The sequence below is a fragment of the Kogia breviceps genome, chromosome 16, assembly GCF_026419965.1.
Source record: "Kogia breviceps isolate mKogBre1 chromosome 16, mKogBre1 haplotype 1, whole genome shotgun sequence".
Lineage (NCBI taxonomy): Eukaryota > Metazoa > Chordata > Mammalia > Artiodactyla > Physeteridae > Kogia > Kogia breviceps.
Window position 1 is genome coordinate 6,075,218 of NC_081325.1, and position 16,786 is coordinate 6,092,003.

The window sequence follows — 16,786 nt, forward strand, 5'->3', positions numbered from 1 at the left end:
AAGTTTCTCATCTGCCAAAACAGGAAGTCAGTAGACTTTTTTTTTTTAATGGCAGTATAAGTACCTGATTTAGGCTGTAAGGATACATTCCAGAAAAAACAGCCCGAGGGCTAATAAGTGGCCTCCTCTAGGGAGGGGAAGAGAGGGAGGGTGGGCACTGCTGATCCTGTGTTACTAGCTTATGTCCAGCGCAGACAGAGAAGGGTCCCCAAGCAAGGCAAGACACACATACCACCGCAACTGCCCTCCTCAAATCGCACAAGAAATCTATCTGTACACAATGACGTGCCAGTACTCAGTAACACACCAATCTGTTCCATATAACTTACTTTCTTACCTGTATTACCACCAATACACATTTTAAAACACTCACCATGGATCCACCTAAAGTACAGTTCAACATAAACTACCATGACAACTATATAACAAAGATCTGTGGTGTTTTCTCATGATTCAGGAAAGAGTTAACAATTCTAAAGAAAGTTCTTCCAGGGCTTCCCTGGTGGCGCAATGGTTGAGAGTCCGCCTGCCGATGCGGGGGACGCGGGTTTGTGCCCCGGTCCGGGAAGATCCCACGTGCCGCGGAGCAGCTGGGCCTGTGAGCCATGGCCGCTGAGCCTGCGCGTCCGGAGCCTGTGCTCCGCAACGGGAGAGGCCACAACAGTGAGAGGCCCGCGTACCACAAAAAAAAAAAAAAGAAGAAAGTTCTTCCAAAGTTTTAATAATGTATAATTAGAATGATTACCTCCACAAGGGCAAGGCTATGTTTTTTTCTTACATTTCACACTTTTAAATCTATACCACTGGGACAATGCCAGAAGCAAACTGACAAAGACGCTATAGACACATGGGGGCATTTACAAAACTATATTTATATCTGTACATTTGGACCACTTATATTTAGACACGTAAATAATTCTCAAAGAATCAAAGAGATCATTTGGTCTAGGCCATATGAAATTTTGGGTATGAGAAAATTCTGACACAAAATAGGAAAAAAAATCAGGCTGACAAGTTAGAAACTGTTCCAAGACTCTTAAGACTTCAGGCAACGGGGACTTCCCTGGTGGCGCAGTGGTTAAGAATCTGCCTGCCAATGCAGGGGACACGGGTTTGAGCCCTGGTCCGGGAAGACCCCACATGCTGCAGAGCAACTAAGCCTGTGCGCCACAACTTCTGAGCCTGCGCTCTAGAGAGCCCGCGAGCCACAACTACTGAAGCCCGTGAGTCTATAGAGCCTGGGATCTGCAACAAGAGAAGCCACCACAAAGAGAAGCCCCCACACCGCCATGAAGACCCAACACAGCCAAAAATCATAATAATAATAAATTTTTTAAAAAAAGACTTCAGGCAATGTTGTTTCCCTCCCATTAGAGATAATTCTGAAATTCCAAGTCATGTTTCTTGGCATTGAGTCTACGGATACAAAGGAGCAAACTTCCTTTAATAAGTTATGAACTGCATTCATCATTCTTAACACTACTTCCAAGCATAATTTGAGGGCTACATATCAACGGGTACTTACATTGACTAATCCAAAATAGTGCTCGTTGACTGGAAACTGTTCTGGACCAATCTCTTTCTCTAATGCCGAGGCATTGGCGCCCTATAAAATGAAAAACAGAAATCTTAGTATTTACAGTATTTTCCCAATACTGTCACAATTATAAACACATTACAGAGAAACCCTTAAAATACTTTTCTTGGTCCCTATCGCCACCTAACATTATGGAAAGAAAATAAAGGGTGATAGTGAAGAATAAAGGCTTTTAATAATATGACTAAAAGCTAGTGTGCGGGAACATTCTCACGGACAAAGCCTGGATCAAGGAATTCTAGCAAATCCTGCTCCTTGTTTTCAGCAATGGATGGGAGCCCCTGCTGTATCACATGGTCTAACAGGAGTGTAATCTCCGAGCAGCCATCTCAGAGAGCTGAAATTTTGTGAAATTGAATATGCATATATTCAGTGAGCTAACACTTCTTCAGAGGTATATACCTGGAAAATTCTCACACAGAATGGAAGGTGACAAGAACGTTTGCTGAAATGTCACTGACGACCGCACAGCTGACCGCAATCTAGATGGTCTATAAAATGACAGCATACCAGTAGCAGTCAGAATAAATGAACTAGATTTACATACAAAAACATGGATATTTGTCAAAAACATAGTATTAAGTAAACAAAGTAAAAACGAGATCAACATAGATCACTAGCACACACAGATATAACACAGTCCATGGTAAACGGGCTGGAAGAATGTACACGGAACACACTTGAGTGGGGCCGGAAGAAGAGGGCCAGGATGTGGAGCGCAGGGCGAAGGACAAAAGGGAAAAGACAAAATGAAGCCCAACAAGAGGGGGGCCGGGCCCAGACGGTAACCGCGCGCCACGGTCTCAGGAACACGACCGACTCCATTCTGTGCACCTGAGGTCTCTGAAGGAACAGGGACGGGGAGTCGGGGGGAGCGGTGGGCAGCACACAGGCCCTGAGCACCCGCGCACACTAGCAAAGGGGCTCCCGACGGAGCCGGAAAGGGAAGCAGAAGCAGTTCGGAAGACACAGGAACTCGGCACAAGTCTACCCGGCAATTCCCAAGAACACACACTACCGGACAAATACAACCGATGCTACTCACAAAACAGCCCAACGCCACCTTGCGGAGCTGCACAAAGATGACGACACGACACGCACGCCATGCCGCCCCAAGGGTGCGAGCACGGTCGGCACCACCTGGTGCCCAGAGCCCACCCCGCTGTTTCTGGAGCCTGGGAAGCCCAGACCTTTGTCAGACGCCGCCGCCCCGACTTCCTGATGGGCCAGGCCTGAAATAAGTACTGATGAAAGGGCCGGGGTGGGGGGGTGGGGGGGGTGTTAGTGGTCACGTTCCACCAAAAGGAGACACTTCCTCTCAAATGCCCTCCAGCCATCCAGCACTTGTATACATACATGATACTGTCTTTATTTTTTTAATTTAGGAATTACTATTCAGCTTTCTATAAATCCCCGACACAATCACTACTTCACAGATACCATTTATTTCTAAAGTTGGCTCTCCATGAACTGTTTTATAACGACAGGAAATTCAGTTATTACGGCAACTTCAGGATCCACTGAACAGAGCCGTCTTGGTGGAAGGCTACAAGCCCACTCTCTGCCCCCGCCAGCTCAAGTATCTTGTCGCAGAATTTCCTCACATATGTTGAAAAGTATCACTAAGCCAGATGTAAGAATTTAAACTGATATTGGTGTATTCAAATGAGTATAACCCCTTTCCCCCCCACACACAAAAAGACAAGAAAAGGTGCTGTTATCCAAAGTACAACCTCATGCGTCTATGTACTTGGGACAATAAAATGCCAGTACACATACCTGGGGAAAGCATTTCTGGCCCTCGGGATGAAGCAAGAACAGAACACCATGTGCGCATTCTCCGCCCTAACACCGATCGCATGCCACACCCGTGTGCTCTGACCACCCCATGTCCCGCTGGTGTCCCCACACGCTTTCCAGGCGCTGCTCAGAAAGCCCTTCCCCCACCCATCCTGGCCTCAGGGTAGTTCTGACTACGGTTCAAGTTCTTAGCCTCTCCGTGCCTCAAGTTCCTAAGGGTAAGAGGGAAATGGCACCAACTACTTTACAGAGTGGCTACGGATAAACTGAGTTGAAGCTTTTGTAAAAGCATCCGGCTGTGCCTTGTACGTGAGCCGGTGTCCGTAAATGCCGCTTCCCTTCTCTCCCTTCCCTTCAATTCCAAGGGGAAGAAAAGCTACTCTCATTGGCCAGTAATATTAATAAATATGACCGACTCCATGCAATAGCTAAGAAATAACAAGAGGAGGAAACAAAAATCAGAAGGAGAAAATGAGAAAGCTTCATTAAAAAAACAGATCATCGGGCTTCCCTGGTGGCGCAGTGGTTGAGAATCCGCCTGCCGATGCAGGAGACACGGGTTCGTGCCCTGGTCCGGGAAGATCCCACATGCCGCGGAGCAACTAAGCCCGTGAGCCATGGCCGCTGAGCCTGCGCGTCCGGAGCCTGTGCTCCGCAACGGGAGAGGCCACAACAGTGAGAGGCCCGCATACCGCAAAACAAACAAACAAACAAAAAAAAAAACAGATCATCTCCTCAACCTGGCCAACTCCGCGACACAGCCCCTGGAAGAACCCTCACAATACTCCCCAAAAGCCGAGCCACCAGCAGAACCACAACCCAACGGGGCTGGATTGAGGAGGAGGTTAAGTGCGATGACGTGGAAACTCAGACCACCGTCATTTAACCTTTCTGGTAATTTAAGACTTTCTATTTGCAAAATAATAAGGGCCAGTCTCCTCAGCAATTTTCCAAACCCCCAGCTCCAAGCTTATCTGTTGGGTTTACAAGTAAGCCTTTACACAAACAGGTTTTCACAGCCGAAGATCAGGTAATTTCTAAAGTGTCTTCTAACTTAACATTCTGCCATATTTCCAATCACTTTTATCGATGCTTCCGAGGACACTACTGCATTAACACAAAGCTGCAGGGAATTCTAAGCGAACCGACACATGCCCAGCAGCACGATTCGACCGACAGGGAGGGATTGTGGCTGCAGATACAGCAAGGGCAGCAGATGGAGACGGACAGTACAGAGGGGACAGAACTTGCTTGGCGACAGTTCTGAAGGCAGGCACGGCACAGCAAACCGAACCTCCGCACAGCAGGATGACGCCGCGGAGCGGGTTCTGTGAACTTCAGGAGGAGAGTCCCACGGCACGAACTCAAGACTTTCTTGCAGAAATGACCAGGGCACATGCCTACCTCTAGCCAAATGCTAACTACAGAGGCAAAGTGTAGACAAAGCAATCCAGTTTCCGATGAGTGGTTTTTTTTTTAATTTAAGCGTTTTCAAAACTACAGTTAGATATAACCGGTGAAAAACCACCACGAAGCCAAAAACTTGCCACACAATTTTTAGTACGTATACCAGGGTTCTCAAACATCATCCCTTGAAGATTTTATTGAAGGCTGACACACCCTATCATGTCAAATAACAGTCAGTCAAGCACCGCAAGATTTAAATTGAGCCTAGAACAAGTCAACATCCAATAGTAATGGCTCTGAACAGCCTTGCATCCCCACACTTGAGAAATATGACCCTACTGCAATTAACAGTGCTTTACGAAATCACGATTCTTTACTGGGATAAAGGGAAGAAATGTTGGTGTTCTCAGTTAGGAATTTCTGCTCTAAAGCTTTCGTGGGGAACAGGATCCACTTGTTTTGTCTGAGGACACAGCACGCCCAGAAGGAAGAAGACATTCTTTCTGGCGGTTCTGTCTCCATTTTTGTAACTTACATACGATTATTTTAGACTCAGTACCTATTACTACAAATTCATCCAGAAGAAGGAATTAGATGTTCGTGACCCTCCTGACGAAAACAACCAAAAGGTGAATGAATTTTTTAATTAAGACAATAATAATTTACTGAGCTGGTGAGGAAATAAGGAACCTGCAGAAACCAAAAAACGAAGTCATGGGAGAACCCTGGGAGATAAACAAATGCCAAAGACAGATTTTACATGGAGGTCACCTGCCAACACTAGTGACCTGTGCACCCTACTCTGACAGCTGGATGGAACAGAGCATAATAACCGGCGCTGAAGCTTAGGGCCAACCAAAGACAGGGAGGCCAGCAGAAGACCCCGGCATGACAGTGAGCCCAAGAGGGCTACGTCTTCAGCTAAGGGGGGAACGAGAAATAACCCTGCACCACAGAAGGAGACAGCAACGAAACCTGCCTGACTTGTCCTAGGTGTGGGAGTGGGGGAGATGATAAATATCTTCCCAACAGTCATAGCCACAAGCTGGCCCTACTCAAAGCTTGTGACCCAAATTCACACATGCCATACGATCTTACAGACGAACAAAATCAGGCAGAAAATGTAATTCAAAGAGGTCCTGAGTTGACAGTGCCCTCTTCCACCTTACAACTAGCAACCAACGGAATTACAAACTCACTCTAGAAGACAAATTCAATCTACCCCATGAAGAATTCCCACAAATAAAACTCCAAGAGATTTGAGTTCACAATCAAAAATCACACATACACAGAAGAACAGAAAAACAAAGCACCACGAGTAAAAGCCAGCAGAAGCACAGATGGCAGAATTAGATTCAAGATATTAAATACCAGGACTATTTCAGACATGATACAAAACAAACACTTAATATGTGCAAAGAAATAGCCAAAGCTTGATTATAAGAACAAAGATGAGAATTTAAAGCCTAAGCTGATTTTTTTTAAGAACCAAAAAAAACTTCTAAATATAAAAAGTATAAAATTTTTAAATATAAAAATTAATTGAAAGTTAAAAACTCAATGGTAACTATGAAGACAGTTCAAAACAACAACAAACAACAGTGGTTGCCAGGGATTAAGGAGAAGGAGGGATGAACAGGCAGAGCTGAGAGGATTTTTAGAGCAGTGAAAACACTCTGTACGATACCATAATGATGAACAGACGTCATTATACATTTGTTCAAACCCACAGAAAGTGCACCAAGGGTACACTGTAAACTATGAACTTTAGATGATTACGATGTGTCAGCATAGGTTCATCAACTGTAATAAGTGTGCAACTCTGGAGGGGCTGTCAACAAGGGGTGAGGCTGTGCACGTGTGGGCAGGAGGTACATGGGAAATCTCTGTACTTTCCCTTCCATTTTGCTGTGAAACTAAAATTGTTCTTCAAAGAAAAAAAAGTTTAATAAAATAAATAAAATCAGAAAGAAAAAAAGCCTCAATGGCTGTGCTTGAGAAACAAGGTTAATATTGGATAATATTTTAAAATCAATATCCCTGTCAGTATAATGCTACTAATTGAAACTAAAGGTTTATTAAAATAGGAAGTATTGTTTCATGGAAAACATTTCATGGAAAAATGGAGCCATTATGGAGCTACTGAGAGAGACCAGGGTACACTAAAAATAGCACTCAACTAGCAAAGCTACAGGCTTGAGTCTGGCTCTGGCCATGCCACTAACTAGCTGTAATACCTTGAGAAAAAATGCTTCTCTCTCGGGACCTGGGTTATCTCCTATGTAAGATCTTGATCTCTATAGTACCTCCATCCCCACATTTCTAACAATGTGTGAACCTACCGGCTCTTCCAAGCTTATTAAAACATTAAGGATAAGACGTTGCACAGTCTATTGAAGGTCAGACACTAACAAGGTTCTGGATGAAAGTTAGTACAGTATCATCCTCAGAAACAATCGTCCCATGTAAGACTTTGCAGGCCATGGAGTAAGTGCCTCCTTAAACCCACCTAGTATGATTCTTAGAAAGCTGCATCATGCCAAAAATAACCATCCAAGCGAAAGAAGAGTAAGTTGAAACTATAAGGATACCCTTTATTTGTTGATAAGGATACCTATGTTTTGAAGATACCATCTGCAAATAGGAAAAAAGAAAATCACTTGGGAGACAGCTGCTTTTGATTAAATAATGTTTATACAGTCAACGGTGGAAAACACACATCTGACTGCCCTGCATGTGCCATTATGAGAAAGAAACAATTATACAGAAGCAAACTGATACCGAGGAATCTTTTCAACAAAGTAAATTAAGGAGATCTCTTCCACAATCTAAAGCTAGACTATGGTAACAAATGGTATCTATGAAGACATATCATTTTGAAAAGCTAATTATGTTCAGTGTGTACTGTTTAAGAAAACAGGGTACTTAATACATTTTAGCAGGAAATAAAAAATGATGAAAACCTAAAATATGAACATCTCCATCAAGAAAACATACTTATCAAGAATACAGTCGTCCCTCAGTATCTGTGGGGAATTGGTTCCAAGGACCTCCACGTGTACCAAAATCCAAGGATGCTCAAGACCCTTATGTCAAGTGGTGTAGTACTTGAGTATAACCTATGCACACCCTCCCGTACGCTTTAAGTCATCTCTCAATTACTTGTAATACTCAATGCAATGTAAATGCTGTGAAAATAGTTGCCAGCACACAGCAAATTCAAGTTTTGCTTTTTGGAACTTTCCAGAATTTTTTCCCCAAATATTTTCAGTCCTCGGATGTGGAACCCACAGATACGGACAGACGGCCAGCACTTCCTTCTTTACATTAGATGGTTACAGTTCTTTATAGCAGATAGTTTGTATTTAATACAAACATGAGAAAATACATTTTCCCCACTTCTGTGTTTCAAGTCCTATCTTAGAATCCAGCGTCTATCATTCCAAGTTTAATACCGAAGTGGGTCAGATCAGGTCAGTACCCAAAGGAGAACTGCCAAAACAGGCAGGAAAGGCTTCCTGATGATCAAAGGAGCAAGTGACCTTAGCAAACTAAGAACAGTTCTGGAGGCACAGGAAGAGCCCATGCCGACGTGAGGATGTGAACACAACAAAGAGGAAATGAATGCGAGCTGTAAAAGGATGATTCCAAAGTAGGAAGATGTAAGAAACAAGTTTCTGTCTCCTAAACAAGAAAATGGAGAAGAAAGAGAGGGCTGAAAGTCCACGCCTCTTCTCCCGGAAACGCTGTATCCCTGAAACTAAATCAAAGACAACAAACATTTTAATGAAAAAACAAACCATTTCCATAACCTCAGTTTCAGGCATCATAAAAATCATCCCAAAGCAGCAGTCCTTCAGAAAAGATGAACCTCAGTAAGCATCTGAGTACTTCTGCCCAGCCTGTGCCCAAAGCTGCGGATGTTATTTTCAAACAGTCACACCCATTAGCAGCGGGGTGAGAACAACGCAGTGGCTCACAAGCACCACTCGCTTTGTCAGTAAAACAGAACAGATGACAGCACATCTCCCTACCAAGAGGAAACTACGGGTTGTGGAACTTTTGTTCCAATATTCCAGTATGCATGTTAGGTCTAGCTGTAAAGCGAATTTTCACTGTGGCTTCAAATCAGAAAACGTTTGATGTACATTAAAAAGGATAAAGAGAAACTGCCAAAGTCATAATCCAATTGGGGAGTACACAGTGAATAAAAATTAGTCTTTCATGATGACAGGTAGAAAATTATTTTTAAAATAAATCTAAAGTTATAAAGGAGAGAACAGATAGCAAACTGCTCTGCCACAACACAGTATGCACTACGGGGTGTCAGAACAGGAAAGACGCTGAGAGCTGGAGAATTGGGGGAAGGCTTCACAAACACATGGAACGAGAAGAGCCAAGCCTCGATTTTCCTTCAGAGGTATTTGCATCAGCGCTGTGCACGTGCCCTGATGCACGTGAGGGCGCGTCCCCCTCCGGCTCAGGCTGTGCGGCCCTGAGCGAGGCCCACAGACCGGGAGGCCTGCCTTCCTGGCCTGGTTCTAACACATGAACAACTAGGCGGCGTCACCTTCTGCAAATCACCGCTCACCTTCCTCACCAGCGAGGTGAGAGAGGCCAGATGTGTGGCACCGACTGAGAACCTAAAAGGCTTCAATTCTAAAACAGTGAGCAGCAATACAGAGTCACACTGAAGGTGTGAATTCAGGGCAAAAGCTATTTCACCCCAAGCCCCACTTTCCCCGCCTCCCCAACGGGGCAAACCACAGCCCCTCCGGGGCCTGCTTCCGCCAAATGGACAGGAGGCGTTCAGGGCGACGCCCGGCACCGAAGGTGCTGAGCACGCAGCCCCCTCTGCTCCTTCCTACTCCCACCCTGGGCTGGGCCCCTCGAAGACCTGAAATCCCCACGTTGACTGAGGAAGGATCTGGGGGTCCCACACTCAGGACAGTGATTCTAAGAATCCTAGGCCCGCCACAGTGGCCTTCTCTGCTTGTAACTCTGCCATCAGAGTTCAAATGGGCTCCGCAGAAAGGACAAAGGACCCCCGGACTGGCCCAGACCTAAGACGGCGCTGCCCTGTTGCAGCAGATCACAGGGGCTGCGAGTGCTTTTGAGGAGCAGCGGCCACACGGGGCAGAGCCACCCCGGCGAGACGGGCTGTGCCGCCGGCAACCCTCAGCCGCGCAGGGAGGGCAGAGCCCAAGGCCAGCGCACGAGGCCGGGCCCGAGGCAGGTCCTCTGGAAGCCATCTCCGTGAGCTCCTCAAAGAAGGGGAAACCGTACAAGTTCACTGTCCGACGGTAGGTGTGCACACATGCACACGTCCCTGTGTATGTCCCATCCTCCCTCCTACCCGCCTGACCACACCCCGCCCCCGGGATTCTTCCCAGAAGAAACTAAAGGAGCTTACTTTCTCCTTCAACTGCCAGCACAGGAGCACATATTACACGTGTGAAATTCCTCATCTAAGCTCTCCAGGAAAACTCAGTTCTAGGATTAATCACTGGCCAAAGACTGAAAATTTAAAGTTAACTCAGAAGTCGGCACTTACGTAATCCTTTTCACCTAAAAGTGATACATGTACAGACATGCCACGTAAAAAACAGAAGCTAAGCAACAAATTACACATCTGCATCACTACTGTAAATCAATGACTAACGACCAAACCAAAAACAATAGGCATATAATTTTAACCGCTAAAAATTCAAATATCCACTAAAACTCAATGTTCCTATCAGACGTGAGCTAAAAGCTACAACCTTCAAATTATCTGACCTAATATCGCCAACGAAAAGTTTGGTTATATAATTCGTGGCTAAATGTGTGTTACGTACAGAGAATATTTATATGAAGAGGATGAAAGAAGACATGGATTCACTTCAAATCTCTGCAGTCAGTCAAGGGATGGAAAAGTGTTCGCACTGAGCTGGTGCCACAACGAAAAAACCCATACGCTCTGACCTGCGTGTGGTCACAAGACACAGAGTCACGGAAGGAAACCTCGCTGGTTCACCTCCGTCAAAGCAACAGCGGTGACACTGGGCTTCTTTAGCAAGAATTACCCTGTCACTCCGTCACATTTAGCTTCACAGTAACATCCGAAAGAAAATGCTCCAACATGACCAAACATACTTAATGAGTTGAATGGGCACAATGAACTTTACACATCCCACCCTTCTACCAAGGCCAAGTAATTCACGAAATACCTCATGGACGGTTAAACGTTTAAAACGCAGCTATATCTGAACTCCATTACCTACGACCGGAAAGGGGGGCAAGATTTGCTTTTCACAGCATCTCTGCATACCTTTCAATGCAGAGATTCACCTGCAAGGCCAAAGAAAATTACAAGAAATGTTTCATCGTTTTGAGCCCTTTCTACCACATTCTTGACAGTTTTTATATGCTGTGTTACCAAATGTTTCAGCTCTCTAAAGAACAAGGGGCCCTGGACCGGAAACCAGGCCAATCCTCAGACACCTGACCCGGGTGACTGACGTGGGCGGCGGCGCTCAATCAGCAAACGTGGGGCAACGCTTGTCCACCTACGAAAGCATGGCCACCTCTGTTCTCCCCAAATCCTAGGCTACGGTAAAGTGAATTACTTGTAAAGTCCCTCAGATTCCTGACAGGAAAATCACCATATAGTTAAAAGGTATTATTAAGTTGAAGTGAAATCAAAATTATATGAATTCTTTTTTTTTGCGGTATGCGGGCCCCTCACTGTTGTGGCCTCTCCCGTTGTGGAGCACAGGCTCTGGACGCACAGGCCCAGCGGCCACGGCTCACGGGCCCAGCCGCTCCGCGGCACGTGGGATCCTCCCGGACCAGGGCACGAACCCGTGTCTCCTGCATCGGCAGGCGGATTCTCAACCACTGCGCCACCAGGGAAGCCCCAAAATTATATGAATTCTTGACTGACTTATTCTGTTACTATAACAACAGAGTCCATACTCCAGATTCTAGGGGCTAACTGTAATAAAAACTAAAATTCTCATCAAACTTACATAGTTTTGTCAAATATAGAAGGGAACTGAGCGCAGCTGGCCCCACGTGGAGTCCTGTCCCGAACGTCACTCAAGGCGGCATGATGTCACAGAAAGCACAGAGCAGCAAGTCCCAGGCTCCGTCCCGCCACCAACACCACTCAGCTGACAAATCCTCAGCATCAACTATTTCAGAACACTTACAACCAGGGGTTGTAAAACTCTTCTGATAAACTGAGAACACTTTCTAACTCATTTTACGAAGCCAGCATTACCCTGACTCTGAAGCCAGACTAAGACGCTATAAACTACAGGCAATATTCCTTACGAGGAGATGCAAAACCTCGACAAAGCACCAACAAAGCAAATTCAGCAACATAGTAAAAGGATTATTGACCAAGTGGCATAAATATCCAGAGTAAAGGACTCCAACACCTCAAGAACAAAAAAACAACCCAACTAAAAAATGGGCAAATGACTTGAATGGACACTTCTCCAAAGATGATACACAAATGGCAAATAAGTACATTTAAAGATGCTCAATATCACTACTCATTAGAGAAATGCAAACCAAAATCTCAAGGTACCACTTTGCACCCAACAGGATGGCCAGAATCCAGGGGAAAAAAATGGAAAACAACAAGCCTTGGTGAGGATGTGAAGACATTTGGTGGTTCCTCCCAAAATTAAATATGGCACCACCATATGGCAATCCTAGGTATATACCCAAAAGATCTGAAAACAGGAAGTCAGACACTTGTAGGTCAAGGTTCACAGCAGCATTAGTCAACATAGCCAAAAGGTAGAAACAACTCCAAATGTCCATCAAGAGAGGAATAAACAAAATGTGGAATAATATAACGGAATATTATTCAGCCATATAAAGAAATGAAGTTCTGATTCGTGCTACAACATGCATGAACTTTGAAAACATCATGCTAAGTGAAATAAGCCAGACATAAGAGGACAAACAGTGTATGATTCCACGTACATGAAATACCTACAACAGACAAATTCACAGAAGACAGAAAGCAGACTAAAAAAAAAAAAAAAAAAGAAAGCGGACTAGAGGGCAGTGAAGTCTGCAGACAGGGAGGACAGGGAGGAATGGGGAGTTTTACTGAATGGCTACAGAGCTTCCGGCTGGGGAGATAAAAGCATTTGGAATTAGATAGTGGTGATGGCTGCACAATATGCTGAATGTAGTTATGTTACTGAAATCTACACGTAAGATTTAAATGGCCAATTGTATGTTATATAGATTTGACCACAATTTTAAGAAAAAGACCAGGTGATCAAGGGTCAAGGATGCTACACTGGGATCCCAAAACAAGAGTTAATAAATACGCTTCCTTTCCCACCACCGTTTTCCTGGAGAGCAAGTCACTTGTTGAAATCCAACATTTCTTGGGTGAAAAACATAACTGCTGGGATCAGATAAGGCCGAGTGTTGTTTGTTTAGTGTCACAGCCCCAAAAGATAAGCTAATCCTTGAAGCAAACAACATCTACACTCAACTGCTTTGATTCAGCAAAAGCCACAACAATGCAAAACAAAGACATCAGGAAAATTCTGGGAGGCACCTACGTCTGAGAAAAGATCCGTTCAGCAGCGCAGAGAGGAAGTGTCGGCCAGCTGCTGAAACAGCAAGAGGCTGAATGACACCCAGTGTTCATGGGTGGCGCTTCTTAAAAATTGCAGTAAAATTCATCTTTTAAAATAAACACAGATTTACATATCTTAAAGACAACTAGGATACAATTTTCAGAACGCAGGGAGAAATCAGTGGGGGAACCTGAGTTTGGCGACGTTATAAACTTCCCGTGCGGAGGCAGCAGGACCAGCGGGGGCCCGGAGCCGGGGACAGAGTCTGAGCCCAAGCTCGGCGCCACTTCATGAGCCGTGAACAAGTCACTGTACCCGGCGTGGTCTCCTCACCTTTTAACACAGGGAAACACCTACTCTGCCGAGCTCACAGGTGTGGAAATCAAACAACGAGAGTGAAACTTCACTTCGTAAAAGAATTAGAAGCATCAGTCACTCCAATTCCCCTAAGTGATCGTTTCACCAAACTGATCAACACAATGGAAAATTCCAATAGAAGACTGTGAAGTACTTTACTTGTACTTTGTTTTGGAAGCTACTTGTGTAGGTAGAAGGAAAATACACAGCGCTTTAATCGATCCCAAAGTCCGAAGTTAGCTCCCTCTGGACAGTTGCAATAAAGACTAGAACGAGCTTCAGGTCCGTTTTGGATGCCTTGTGTAACACTTTCATTTAATAAATACTGCAGGTTCACACACTGAAAACCATGCAAACTGCGGAGGGTACAGAGAAAAACCTAAGTGTTAACTGCCACTCCCTGCCTCAGGTCCTCTCCCCAGAGACACCAGCTGCGAACAGCTTGGTTTCAGCTCTAGGTGGTTATTATCACAGCTGTAAATAATCGCTATCTCGTCAACAGCTTTAAATCTGCCCTGCAAATGAAAAACTGGCACACACACACTCCTCCAACTCTCCTTCCCCACGTCACCTCCTAATTTTTATTGCAAATCATTAGATATAGTACCGCTTCAGGGCATCTAGTAATTCTACATTCAAATCTCTAGCTAGATCAACGAATTTCCTAAAGGACTAAATTCCCGCCATGAAACCAGCTGCCTCTTCCTCTACCTCTCTCCTCCCTCCACTTGTCCACCTACGCAGGGACTGTAACACGTTTGCTTCTGTAGCGATGACGAGATCTGCCACCCTTTACTCAAAACCCAAGAGCTCCAAGGACAGCGGCCCAGAGGGCAGCTAACGCCGCTCAGGAGCTCGACTCGAAGCAGACGGGGAGAAAGGTGCTGAACATCCTCGACGGAGGAAAAGCTTCGTTACGCATGCGAAAAACTATATAGGTAACCGCCAGAAAACAAAGAAAATATCATCACTGCAACAAAAGGCAGTACAGGAAAGCCAAAAAGAAAAAAGCAAAGGAACAGAAATGTGGCCCTTAGTCATTAAACTACTGCCACTTAAAGGAGAACCAAGTTTCTTGTTCTCTTTCAAGCTCCTGCTACTCCTTAAGCTTCTGGAAATCCTTGCTTAGCTGTTCTGACTCGTGAGTGAAAGATGACCAGCATCGGTATCTCTGTCTGCGATTCCTCCACATTTGTCCTGAAAGAGCTGGTTCCCAGTTCCAGGGAAGCGGGTGCTCCGAGGAGGAGGGAGGCCGGGTACCAGGGGGCGTGGCCGAGGGTGGCTGCATCCCAGCCCCACGTCTGCAGGGACACCAGCCCACCACACGCCCCTCCCTGATCTCTCCACTCCTGAGCCCTAACGGCCTATCCGCCTCCAGACAGAAGGTCACCCGCCCTCTGCAAAGACCACGTCTCTGGCCTGACCCCACGTGCCAGCTACTCTGCGTGAACAGGAAGAGAGAGGCCCCCTGAGCCAGCTCTTCCAGCGATTACCATGGTGATGGCATCACAGCCACACGCCAACCGTGAACTGCAGGCTCCAAATTCAAGCTTCCACAAGGGCTCTCTTGGGAGGACCACAGTCAGTTGTTCTGTTTGGTGGTTCCTTTCTTTCCCGTCACTACTTTCCAATCCCCTAGGAATTCCTCACAAAGACCCGGTCCGGCGGTAGCACCATTTACCCTCTGCCTCTATTGTAGTTTAATAAACGAAGCACAAGCAGCCCCTCAGCACACGCATGCAGACACATCTTTCTGTTACTCCCACAGACACCGCTGAAGAGGTGGCTGCGCACAGACTGGCCTCGGGGTCCTTTACGACAGATTTCTCATAAAACAAGAGTTTTTATCTTAACAAGTATATTACTTCAAGTAGTCTACTCTCCACAGAATGTATTATCTAAATCATATAAAAAAAACTTTACTAATAAACACCTACAGTAACAGAAAGAGCCCCTCTGGTGCTAAATCAATCTCAGCAGAAACTCACAGCTCACACCAAAGGCTGTTTCATTCACACCACTGTTCCCGGCAATAATTTCCAACAATGTTCTGTTAAGTATTCCATATAGAAACGTATAAGAAATTTACAGGTCAATTATCTACTTCAGAAAAATATTCAAATTTGTTCTAATTTATAAAAAATAATTTTACTAGTCATACATATAATTGAAATGTGTCACCATACTCAGACCAAAAGGACTAAAGAAGCTCTCTTTATAGGGTTGCTAAAGACCCATGGGACAGAACTTGGAGGCAATGTCCAGGGAAGTGCTTTGACCAAAAGCAATTCAATTTCTAAAATTTCCTTATCACATTTGGCTCGCCATCTAGACTCATCTTCTGTTATATTCTGAAACTGACACAGGAAAAGGGGAAAAAAAGGTCTCCCCTATTCAGTCCGAGAGGAGGGAAAAGTAAGAGTTCAGGGAGTCCAGGGTGAGAATGCACACATCACCTGCCCAAATACACGGGGCACCCTCAGACGAGAGAGAGCTTCTTTCCATCCCGGCCCCCTAGAGTCTCTCCTATTACCTAAAAATACTCTCACAATTACTTCATTTTGAACAACAAAGGGTTATCCGAGGAAGTCTGAAACAACCCCAATAAATGATAATTCTAATTCCTTTACAGAAAAAGAAATTTGAACACATGTATTAATTATGCTAGAGATACGATCTCATTATAGTTCGTGATGGATGTTATAACAAAGTCGCCTTTAAAATCACTTTTATAAAGGGTAGACTAGGCCAGCAATCAGTGATACATTATATGGCGATATTGGCAAACGAGCAAGCAAAAACCAGTGGTTACCATTCCATGACTAGCTATGCCATTCCAAGCCACAGTACCCACCAATGCTTCAAGACAAATTTAGCAGTGCTGCACGTAGGGATAGATGCACTCAAACGAAAGTAGAGATGGCGCACTCTGACCAGCCGCGCTGGATGTCACAAAAGCATCAAGAACAAGACGCTGCTGCTAAGATGCCTACAGACAATCCGAAGATGAATAAAATTACATCATAAAATG

General features: G+C 45.0%; 1 protein-coding gene across 2 annotated transcripts in view; it reads right to left on the reverse strand.

Annotated features, from left to right (window-relative positions):
- Window positions 1-16,786, reverse strand: part of USP12 (ubiquitin specific peptidase 12) — a 78,516-nt gene that overhangs the window by 43,115 nt on the left and 18,615 nt on the right. For both annotated transcript variants that reach the window (XM_059042105.2, XM_067016834.1), the window contains exon 2: window positions 1,526-1,606. In XM_059042105.2, coding sequence (XP_058898088.1) covers window positions 1,526-1,606 — 81 coding nt within the window. The remainder of the gene's footprint in view (window positions 1-1,525; window positions 1,607-16,786) is intronic.